General features: G+C 54.3%; 1 protein-coding gene across 3 annotated transcripts in view; it reads left to right on the top strand.

The window, feature by feature from the left end:
- Nucleotides 1-11,674, top strand: part of CPNE2 (copine 2) — a 63,899-nt gene that overhangs the window by 23,376 nt on the left and 28,849 nt on the right. For all 3 annotated transcript variants that reach the window (XM_035898745.1, XM_009643284.2, XM_035898746.1), the window contains 3 exons: nucleotides 1,823-2,002; nucleotides 5,614-5,688; nucleotides 9,170-9,241. In XM_035898745.1, the coding sequence (XP_035754638.1) occupies nucleotides 1,823-2,002; nucleotides 5,614-5,688; nucleotides 9,170-9,241 (327 nt within the window). The remainder of the gene's footprint in view (nucleotides 1-1,822; nucleotides 2,003-5,613; nucleotides 5,689-9,169; nucleotides 9,242-11,674) is intronic.

Genomic DNA, 11,674 nt, shown 5'->3' with positions numbered 1-11,674 from the left:
TGTGCTCGCCCACGGGTGAGGGGGTGGTCTTCCCAGGCACCGAGGGCAGCAGCATTTGATAAAATGACGCTGGCAAGAGCCTGCCTTGCTTTCTTTTTTTTAACAGCCCCTGTTGCCATGTCCTGAGATAACAGCGCAGCGTGGCGAATGGCCAATGCTGCTAGCTCCTCTGGTGGGCACATGGCTGCTCCAGCTCGGATGCTCAGAGCTGTCGGCGCTTCCCATGGGACTGCGTGGGCAGGACATGGGACAGGGTTTAGTGGTGGGATGGCAGGGTTAGGGTAATGGTTGGGCTTGGGGATCTTAAAGGGCTTTTCCAACCCAAACGATTCTGTGATTCTATGACATCCTTTGCCAAACCGGCTGCCACCTCTTCCAATATCAATACGATACCAATACGATATCAATGGCTGCTCTCCTGACAGGGGTCTGCCTGACTTGGTTTCCTTGCTGGAGGATATTCGCCCCAGCTGCGGGGGTTGGTTTCTTGTTCAGTGCTCGGGCTATGGCGCCACCCCCCTTTCTCCCCATTTTAGCTCCTTAAGTGTATGTTGGGCTCCAGATTTGCCCTTTCCTGGTGCCTCTCACCATTGGTGACGGCCTGGTGGGGATGATGGGTCCTGACATTAGAGTTCAGACCCTCCATGGCCATTGGCTTCCAGAGGCAAACATACTGGCTTTTTTTGGCCTTGCTTTCCCATTTTCTGCCACTTTGCCTGAAATTGTGGGTTGCCATGCCTGCGCGAGCCTGGCCGGGGGCCTGGCCGGTGCTGCCATCCTCCCAGAGCTCCTGTGGGCTGAGGCACGGGATCTGGGGCTGAAGCTCCATTAACAGAGGGCAGCGCCCCGGGATGTCTGGCGTGGCTCTTCCCAGGATTATTATTTTTTTTAAAATTTTGCTTTATTTTGGCTCACACCAGGCTTTCTGTCAGCCTGTGCCACACTGCGTCCCAAACCCACGCCCTCACTGGCTGCCCGCTAAGCTCCTTCTGCTCTCATTGCTGCTCCTGGCTGCGGGATGCTGCAGGCTGCCATGGTGCTTCCCCCCCAACACCAAGCTCCCCGCATGCCTCATCCTCCCTGTGCTTGCCCTTCCAAGCTGTCAGAGTTATCGTTTCCCCAGCCTGCTCGTGGTAGCTCAGGGTGACTGTTGAAGTCTCGTCTTCTCGGTCCGTCCAGCCTCTTGTTTCTCCTAACGCTTGATGAAATCTATTAAAAAGGCCTGTGGTGGGTTTTTTCCCCCCCCCCTTCTTTTTTTCCATGGAATGCTGAGAAAGAAGAAACCACATGAATGTGTTGGTGTGAGGTCTGGAGGGAAATCCTAGAGGGTTGCTCTCCTGGCGCATGACGCTTTTTTGCTTGTCCTTACTGTTAGCGGCACAAGCCTGAAAGAAGCAGGCTTGGCATCGCAGCCGTGAGTCCGGCTGAGGATCAGTGATGTGTGAGAGCACCGGCTCCTAGGAGGAGAGGGGTTGGAGGCCAGCAGAGACTCTGGCTGCAATCAGCCTTGAGTCCACAGCTCACTGGGTGGGCACCCCCATCCTGGCTCTTGGCTGGGGCGGGCTTGTGCAGCCCCGTGCACCCCATCCGTGGGACGTCGCTCTTTGCATGAAGTGCCGTGACCTGTTTGGACAGATCCCACCTTGCGTGGGCTGGGTACTGCAGCCTGTGCTTCGGGAGAGCTCTGCTCAACGCCTGGTGCTCCCACTCCCCAGTGGTCGCTGTGGGGCTTCTGGGTGGCTCTGGCTGGAGTCAGCGATACACGGCCATGACAAAGATGCACGATGCAGATCCCCAGCTGCCTCTTTTCTTTTCTTTGCAGCTTGACAGGACAGAGACAGCTGTGAACAACCTCAACCCAGCTTTCGCCAAGAAGTTCATCATTGACTACCACTTTGAAGAAGTGCAGAAGCTCAAGTTCGCCCTGTTTGATCAGGACAAGTCAAGCATGCAGCTGTATGAGCACGACTTCCTGGGCGAGTTCTCCTGCACGCTGGGCATGGTGAGTCTCTAAGGTCCTGGCAGCTCGCTGTCCTCCAGCCAAGGGACCCCAGGTCACACCAGCCGCAACGATGCAGGGGGATTAGAGCTGCTTCTCTTATTTATTGTAAAGTTTGCTGGGCCCGTCCTGGCAAAACCAATTTAATTTGCTGGTCACACTTCAGCTGAATTGTTCCACACTGGAGCCGTTGGCTGCTTGCCGAAGTCTAAGCTAGTCATGGTGTGGGCTTCTGCTGGCTCCTGCAGAGAGACAGCAACTGGCAGCTTTTGGAGGTACCTGTATCTCACCAGGGATTGTAGTAAGAGCCCTGAGGGCCAGCTGGACTTGGACTTGGGATGTTTAAGGTCAGATGTTGCATTGCAGTCTACCTTTCTACCTCAGTTTTGGTTTTCTCTTCCCCCCCCGCCAAGCTTTATCCATTGCCATCGTGTAGCAAATAATCTCCCCTACTTTAGCGTGTTGGTGCAGGAATGTGTCTTCTGCTCTTCCTGTGGAAAAGCTTTCAGGACACAATGCGATTTATAAGCCTTTAGAAGGTCTTTGTGTTCATGAGACCAGACCCTGTTAGAAGTTGGCAGCTACATTCTCCAAATGCCTTTGTCCTCTGAGCTTGCTCTGACTCAAAGGCAAGGAACGAGGGGATTTTTTCCATTCTTTTGCAGCATCCATCTGCTCAGGGCTGCTGTGGTACCTGGCACCAGCACAGGGGCTAGGCAAAATGGTCCCTGTCGTGTTTGATGCTGGAAGGAAGGAGACACTGTGATAGGTGGGTCAGCAGGGACAGCCAGCCCAGGGTGTTTGGGGATGCTCCTGAGCTTTAGTACTCAGAGTGCTGCAGGGCACTGCGCACGGCAAGGGGGATGAGTGACCTGACTATTGCCAACTCAAGAGCTGGACGTGTTGGAAGAGCAGTGACATTTACGGGGTCTGACATGTAGCGTCTGGGTTTTTGGAAGTGCTCTGTGATGGCCGAGTTCTGCTCCTGGAGAAGTTCAGAGGCAGTGCAGGCGACGGCCCAGGCGTTCAGTGATTTAGACCAAACCCATCTTTTACTGTTAGTTCCATTGCTGAAACGCAGCCACCTCTGATGTGGGGCAGCTCAGCAATGCTCCGTGTGAAGGTCATGGTCTTGGCACAAAGCTGCAAGCACAGAATTTATGGATGTAAGGAAAAAGAGATGAAACCTTGCTGTTCTGAAACGTGGTGCTGCGGGAGGCCAGGGCTCTGCAGGCTCATGCTGGAGAGGAATGTTCTCTGTCTGCGCTGGGGGGAAAGGTGGATCCTCCTGCCTGTTGGAGCTCCAAGAAGAGCCCAACCCTTCCTGGTGCTTTGAAAGGTGATTTTCTCAGAACATGAGGCTGGACAGGCCATCCTGGGGCTGTGGTACTAGTGGTGACTGGGCAGCTGTTGGCAGGTCTTGTGTCCAAGGTGCTGGCTCAGAACAGTTGATGGTTGAGCCATGGTGGCTCATGGGCATGGCATAACTGTCTCCTGTGTCTTTAGGCACAACTGTGGGCTTGGTCGATTGGAAAAAAGAAAGCTCTCAACTTCTGTAATCTCATGCAAGTGTTTGCACTCTGCAGAAGAGAACTTGGCTTACGCATGTGCCCACCTTTTGATGAGTTTTCTCAGCCCTTCCTGTGTGAGCTTCTTGGCGACCTTTAGTCTGCAGCAAGGCACCAGCTTGGAATGGAGGGATCATCTCATTTTCCCCCTTTTTCCTGAAATTCTCTGTCAGCCTCCTCTCCGTGTGAGTTTGCTGACATCTGGATGGTGTCTGCTGAGATGCTTCCACAAGCCTGCCCAGTTCTGTGAGAAGGGAAGGGAAGGGGAGCAGCCGTGGGCAGCAACCACTGCACAGCGAGCATCTGACTTTTCAGTGTTGAGTTTGCATCCGCCAGATTAGCTGGATTATTTTATCGCAGCTAATTAGGTCTGTGGTAAGATTTAAAAGGGTGGCTGAATCATTCGCAGGCCTGTAATGACCTCTGCGGCCAAATTAAATGTAACGGGGACCAAACTGCAGGCTGGAGGGGGTCCATGGTTTCCACTAGCTGGGATTGCGAGGCGATTTTGCCTCCTTGTGCATGGCACGAGTGGCTGGTTGCACGAACTGGTAACTCCTACGCCTTTATGGATTGAAAGCACCAGGGCATGGGCCGGCTTGCTGCAATGGGAAAGGGGTTTGCCTCAAAATTACGAGAGCCATAGGAACACAGAATGTTTTGGGTTGGAAGGGACCTTTAGGGTCACCCAGCCCCACCCCTTGTAGGAACAGGGACACCTTTAACCAGATCAGGCTGCTCACAGCCCCGTCCAACTTGGCCTGGAATGTTTCCAGGGATGGGGCCTCTACCACCTCCCTGGGCAACCCGTTCCACCACCCTTGCTGTAAAAAATTTCTTCGTTAGTCTAAATCTCCCCACTTTTAGTTTAAAACCATCACCCCCTGTCCTATCGCAACAGGCCCTATTAAAAAGTCTGACCCCATCTTTCTTATCAGCCCCCTTTAAGCATTGTAAGGCCACAATCAGGTCTCCCCAGAGGGAGGAGAGCATTTCTGGGGAGTGATGGGATGAATCCAAGCGTGGCTGGGTCACATGGATCCCAGGAGCAACAAGTTAAGCCATTTCATTATGTGGGGTTTTTAGTTATTACTATTACTATTACTATTACTATTACTATTACTATTACTATTGCTATTACTATTATTATTATTATTATTTTCTGACTGTGTGATGTAGGACCGAAGGCAAGGGCAGAAGTATGGATAGGACTGCACTTCTTAAACTGCAACCCCTAGAGTTCGAAGGGGCCCCCAGCCAGTATGGGAGCAGAGCACAGCTACGTCCAGCAGGTTGCTGGACCCCCACGTGGGGGTTTGTGCCTCGTGGGGAAAACTTACAGGGTCTCCAGATCTGCAGGCGAATGCAGCTCAGTGAGCTGGGGAAAAAATCTCAGGGGGTTTAATTCAGCTCCCAGATGGTCCTGTCTGGCCCCTTACAAGCCAGAAGTGTGGGGGGACACATGCCTTTGGGGGTGCTGACCCCCATGCTTTGCTCGGCAGAATGGTGCTGGGGGGGAGCATGTAGTTCGTAATCAGGATTTGCCCACAAAAACATGGCCTGAGAGCAGGTTGCTGGCAGGGGTGAGGTTAGAAGTATTTAAAAATGGGGTTTGTGAGGTTGAGTTGTGATTTTGCTGGGAAGAAATCACGGTCCTTCAGCTGCATGGGGTCCCACTGACCTGCTCCACGCAAAGGGCTGCTCCCTGGGCTCCACAGCAGATGATGCTTCAGCCTCTTGGCATTGTAGAGTGGAAACATAGAATCGTTTTGGTTGAAAAAGACCTTTTGGATCATTGAGTCCAACCATTACCCCAACCTCTGGTGCCGTCACTGCTCTGCACCATTCAGCTGCTGTCCTGCTCCCCATGGAATTGGTGGCGGTGGTGACATTCGCCACATCACAGTCATCCCCACATATGAGGCTGTTCTTCTACCGTTGTGAATGCCTAATCTGAATTAACTGACAGGAGCAATGATCAGTTGCTTATGAGTCTGCTTTTGATCACTTGTACAATCATGATTTTATTTTCTTTGGCTTCTCTAGATCGTCTCCAGCAAGAAAATAACAAGGAGTCTCCTTCTGGGGAATGGCAAGCCGGCTGGCAAAGGGATGATAACGGTACGGTTACTACTTTACGTTACCTGCTGAGGGGATAATGACCTGGGAACGGTGCGGGGCACTCACCTGGGGTCCAGGAACCTTTTTTTCTTTGCCTCCCATTTTTCCTGCCCTCTTTGGTTTCTTTGGAGGAGGACTCGTTCTGGAGCAGGGACTGTCTGGCCTGGTACCCAGCACCATGAGTCTTCAACCTCTGCTTCGGTCTCTGAAACAAGGCAAATGTCCATCTCGGGAAGGACCAAGTGAATCCATGCTGCTGCCTTTTGGTATCTGACGCAATGCGGCTGCTCAGCCCTCCCTGGAGCTGGCGCCTTTGCGGACATGGGTGGTTCTGTTTGTAGGACAAGGATGGGAGCCATGTCGTGGGTCACAGGGGTTCTGTTTGTAGGACGGGGATGGGAGCCACGTTGTAGGTCACGGAGGATTCTGTTTGTAGGATGGGGATGGGAGCTGTGCCATAGGTCATGGGGGGTTGTGTTTGTAGGACGGGGATGGGAGCTGCGCCATAGGTCACGGGTGGTTTTGTTTGTAGGACGGGGATGGGAGCTGCGCTGTAGGTCACGGGGGATTCTCTTTGTAGGATGGGGATGGGAGCTGCGCTGTAGGTCACGGGGGTTCTGTTTGTAGGATGGGGATGGGAGCTGCGCTGTAGGTCACGGGGGTTCTGTTTGTAGGACGGGGATGGGAGCTGTGCTGTAGGTCACGGGGGTTCTGTTTGTAGGATGGGGATGGAAGCTGCGCCATAGCAACAACTGGCATGGCAACAGCTGCTGCTCCCGATGCAGACCCCTTAGGGCAGTGGCCTTCTCGCTGTGGATCTCCTTAGTGATGGGGTTTTTTTAAGAAGAGAAGGCTAAATTTAGGTGTATTTCCCTCCTGCCACATCTCCCATCCCTTTCGGGTCTCTTCTGCATTATGGGTTTTGCAAGATGCAGCAAGAAGTTAAACCTCCATCAGGTTTAAAAGCACTGGAAGGGTTTAAAAGCCCAGGACCCGGCTGCTGCAAGGGCATTTCCATCGTGTTTGCTCAGAGGCTGGGAAGATGCTGCCAGCTTTTCTCTCTTAATGCTGCAGTTGGTCTTTAAAGGCAAGAGGAAAAGCTGCAGTGCCTGATGCTGGGTGCCATCCCCAAGGCATGGGGTCCCGGCACCCTGTCCGATGCTGGAGTGGGAAGAGCTGGGCCAGGTGAAAAGTTTCCAGTCCAGTTCAAAGGTTCCACGCTTTAAAAAAAGGAAGGTCCCGATGATCTGTCACTAAGGCTTCATTAGAAATCAAAGGGTCTGAGGTGCCTGCTCCGTTTTGTACCATTGATGCCATGTCCTGATCTGGTTTTTTACCACCCTGGCTTGGTGATGGCAGCAGGGTCTGGTGTGGTGGACACCTGCCCTCACTGCCTGGCACGGCGCTGGAGCCGGGGCTACGGACACCAACTGAGGACCAGGCTTTGGGCTCACTGACATAAAACATGGAGTTTGGAGCCCAACCCTGCCTTCCTTGCCCCCATTCCCTTCGATTTTCCCCAAGTATCCTTTATCTTAACTGCGATGCCGGAGGGGTGGATGCCACATCTTGACTACATGGACAGGATGGTGTGGGGAAATCCCAGTGCAAGCCACTGTGGTTTATAGACACCAATCCTCAGGTCTTGCTGCACACCTCTGCCGGGCCCAGCGGTGGGGGCGCTGCTGCTGGCCATGCTGGCCAAGGGAAAATGCCCCCAGCAGCCTGCGGCAGCGGGGCACGAGGGCACAGCCGGCTTGTCTGCACTGCCTGGCTTTTACATAGCCTCCGGTGAGCCCTGAAATGCTGGGTGCCAACTGGGCCTGCTTTTGTGGGGATCAGCAAAGGGCAAATTTCATCCCCTTCCTGCAGCTCTTCTTCCTCACCCTGGGTTTGGTGACCATGCCTGCCTGCTGAGGACCAGGCGGGAGAGAAAACTGATGCCGTGGCTTTGCAAAAGGGAACTTCGGACATCACAGCTGTATGGGGCAGAGGGGAAAATTTGGGTTTGCATGCAGTGAACACATCCTCCGTGGGCCAAAAAGTGGTGGCCCCCATGGAAAGGCTAGGAGGTTGCTGGGGGGCTGCGGCTCATCCCCTCGCCAGGAGGATTCAAGAGCTGCATCTCTGCCTCCTCATTTCTGCAAACTCCCTGCTCTCCCAAGTGCCCAGAACCCTCTCGTTCTGCAGAGAATTGGTCCCTTGATTTCTGCAAGTTTTTCTGAAAGCCTTGCTGCAACTACGCTGCCTGTCTCCAGTGGAGGACAGGCTCCTCGGGTGAGCCAGCACCCAGCCGTGCTTGTCAGCACCCTGCACCAGGAAAATGCCTATGCTGTGTTCCTGGCCATGCTGGTGCCAGTGCCAGCACCTGCCAAGGAGGATGCTATGGCTGGGGGTGCCAGGGGATGGCTCAGCCCACCCTGGGGAGCAGAGGAGGGAGAGGTGGGGAGCAGATGCTTGGGCAGGATGCAGCCTGGAGGAAAAAAACACAAGTGATTCAGAAAAGGGCTGGTAACAGAAGTGAATAAATGTGGGGCTTTGGTTTTTGTTATAAACATTCCCTTTCTTAAAATACCAAGAGACTCATTAGACCACGTTCCAGACAAAACCAGCCCACTGGCGGTTGGCAGCCAAAGCCCTCCTGGGGAGTTTGTGCATAAAGTCCCTTAAACTGAAGCCATGGGGACTGCACTCCTGCCTGTGGGAGCTCCTCCAGAGCAGCCACGGAGCTTTCACCCTTGGGGCCATCTCCTCGGGTGGTCACACAGAGATGTGGCGTACATCCGTGGTGCCTCTGGCATCTCCTGCAAGGGACGGGGCAGCTGCTTTTTGCGGTGCCCAGCCTGGGACGTGGGGGATGAGGTGGCTTGTCTCACTGGCAAGGGTTTTTTCTGGATCCTGCTTCCCCTTGGCTTGGTCCTTGCAGGCTTCCCCATGGCACAGGGGAAGGAGGCTGCTCGGGGTGTCCTGGCACCTCATTTTCCCTTTGGGTCGTCCATGCAAGAGGCTTAATTGTACTGGTTGACTCCCAGCCCCGCAAATGAGCCTGCTTCGCGTGGGCCCAGGGGGTCAGTGGGGGTCAGGGGGGCTTTGGCTGCGGCCCTGGCATCGTAGCTGGTAGCCTGCTACAAAAACGTGTCCCATTTTGTTTAAGGCCAGCATGTCACTACCTTGGTGCGGGGCAAATGGCAGCGCCCATCTGCAGGAAGCTTGGGCTTTTCCTCCGTCCTTCTCCATTCCAGGGAGAAGCTGGGAAGGAGGCTAATCCCAAGCGGATCTGCAAAGGGAAAATCAGTTTAACTCCTCCGTAGCGAAATACTGCATGCGTTAGGGCACTTGGTCTCTCGGCTGGGAAATGGGTTGTGCAGGGGTTGTGCAGGTACCTCCAGAGCGGGCATCCCTGGGGGCTGGGGTCTCCTCTGGCCAGGCATTTGCTTTCTTTTCGTGCCAAAAATGAAGGCAGCCTTCCCTTCTCTTTCAGATAGCTGCCCAAGAGCTCTCGGATAACAGGGTGATTACACTGAGCATGGCCGGCAGAAAACTGGATAAAAAGGTGAGTGGGGCTATGTCTGGGGGGTGCAGTGTTACACTGCGGTCCTAGCAGGGGTCTAAAGAAATCTCTGCTTTTGGGTAGAGCAGGGACAGCAAAATAGTCCCCCAGGAGAAAGCACGAGGGTGAGGCTGGAGGGGTTCAAGTCCTGGCGCTGCCACCAGCTGCTGAGTACACCCATGCCTCAGTTTCCCTATGGTGACAGTATCGCTTTCTTCTTGTGGTGGAAAGCTCACACATGGCACAGGATCTGTGCTCTAGCATGTCTCAAAGGCAGCAGATTCACTGCTCCAGTGGCTGACATTCGGAAACATCTCCTGACAGCACTGGCAGCTTTGACGTCCCTTGAAGCTGTGTCTTGGACGTGCTGAGCGCTCCTGGCTGGCTGCCTCCAGCCCCTCTGGAAATGCAGTGAACGTCTGCATCAAACAGTAGGGCCCCTCTGAAGCGTTGACCTCGTGGAGGCAGGTAATGCACCAGTTTTGCTTTGGGTGTGATACAAAGTGTGAGCCTTTCTGAACAAAGCCGTCAGCCCTTATTTACCCGGCAGCCAGAGCTATTCCTCCTAAACCAGCGCTGTTGCTAAGCGATCAATGGGAATATTATTTTTTCCTTCTTCCTACTCTCTCTGGGGCTTGCGTTATTGGCAGGATGGCCCTCGGTTTTCACACCAGAGCAAAGCAAATCCAGGAGGAATGGCATTTGCTGGGGCAGATGACGTGTTTTGTTCTGTCCCGTTGTCCAGAGCAGGTGGATGCCTGGTTTATCCAAGTGTTTTTCCCACCTCTTGGGAATCATAGAAACATGGAATGGTTTGAGTTGGAAGGGACCTTTAGAGGTCATCCAGCCCAACCCCCTGTAGGAGCAGGGACACCTTTAACCAGACCAGGTTGCTCACAACCCCATCCAACCTGGCCTTGGATGTGTCGAGGGATGGGGCCTCCACCACCTCCCTGGGCAACCCGTGCCAGGGTTTTTCTCGCCTTCCTGCTTATCCTGCCTACTGCAAGGAGCCAAATGCCCCTGTTAAGAAATACCCAAATAACTCCATTTCAGAGATGGGCTCGAAGATGCCCTTGAGCTGGTGGCTTCCTCTGAGACGTGGCCGAGGGTCAACCCCATGCATGGCAACGAAGACATCCCTCATGCAACAGTTTTCCTCCAGCGCCCCAAGAAAAAGCCTCCGCTCCCTTGCAAAGCAAGGGATAGGATTTCACAGCAGGCTCAGTGCTTCTGTCTGTCCCTTTGCAGCCGTGGCCATAGCAGGGCCAAGGACCCAGGTCCTCCCTGCAGTCTGTACATCTGCTTGTTGCATCAGCGCCATCACTTGCTCCGTGGGCAGCTCCGTGAGTTGTCTTTCTGGTCTGGTTTGCAACTGAGTTCCTCCTCCAGGTTGTGCAAAGGTGGCATCTTTTGATACTCTGCCACTGGGACATGATACCCCTGGGTCTGCTGCCCTTCAGACCCACCGCCGAGGTACGGCAATTCAGCACCTACCTGGCTACACTGGGGTAAGGACCATGAGGAGTCCAAAGCTTTCTGGGTCTCCCTCCAGTTTATCGATAGGTGTCAGCACTACCGCCTGCTGCCACCGAGAGCTAACGAGGTTTCCTTGCTGATTCCCATAACATGGCTCAGTGTTGCGGTGCTCAAAGCCCAGCTCATAGGCAGAGGATGTTCACAGCACTTCGAGCAAATCAGACTGGTCCCTGAGCGTGGAGACTAGATGAAACACAGTGTTTTGGGGTCATAATTGCTGATGGGTGACATGCAACTGTGGGAGCTGGGAAAAAGAAGTGGTTAAGCAAAAAACCCGCGGAGGTAAGGCTGCAGCCTGGGGGGGTAACACCCAGCTGGGGGGCACGGCCAGAGGCTTGGGCATCATGCAAAGGGATCAGATCTCATGGGATTTCATGGTGGGGCCATGGGAACATCTTGCACACACTGAGCTGTAGATGGAACCATCCCTTACTGGCAGCTGTGGCGCAAACCCACCCTGGAGCCATGCTCAGCCCCAGGCAGCCCCTTTTTGATAGAGCGCACCCTCAGCCAGTTTGCAGATGACACCGAGCTCGGCAGGAGGGTGGATCTGCTGGAGGGGAGGGGGGCTCTGCAGAGGGACCTGGCCAGGCTGGATCCATGGACCCAGGCCAATGGTGTGAGGTTCAACAAGGCCAAGGGCCAGGTCCTGCCCTGGGGTCAAAACAACCTCACTCAACGTTACAGGCATGGAGAAAAGGGGCTGGGAAGCTGCCCAGCAGAAAAGGACCTGGGGGTGTTGGCCGACAGGCATCTGAATATGAGCCAGCAGTGTGCCCAGGTGGCCAAGAGGGCCAGCAGCATCCTGGCTTGTATCAGGACTGGTGTGGCCAGCAGGAGCAGGGCAGTGACCGTGCCCCTGTGCTGGGCACTGGTGAGGCCGCCCCTGGAATGCTG

This window comes from Egretta garzetta, unplaced genomic scaffold (genome assembly GCF_000687185.1).
Source record: "Egretta garzetta isolate BGI_Z169 unplaced genomic scaffold, ASM68718v1 scaffold27, whole genome shotgun sequence".
Taxonomy (NCBI): domain Eukaryota; kingdom Metazoa; phylum Chordata; class Aves; order Pelecaniformes; family Ardeidae; genus Egretta; species Egretta garzetta.
The sequence above is the reverse complement of the archived record's forward strand: the minus strand, read 5'-3'. Positions and strand labels throughout refer to the sequence as shown.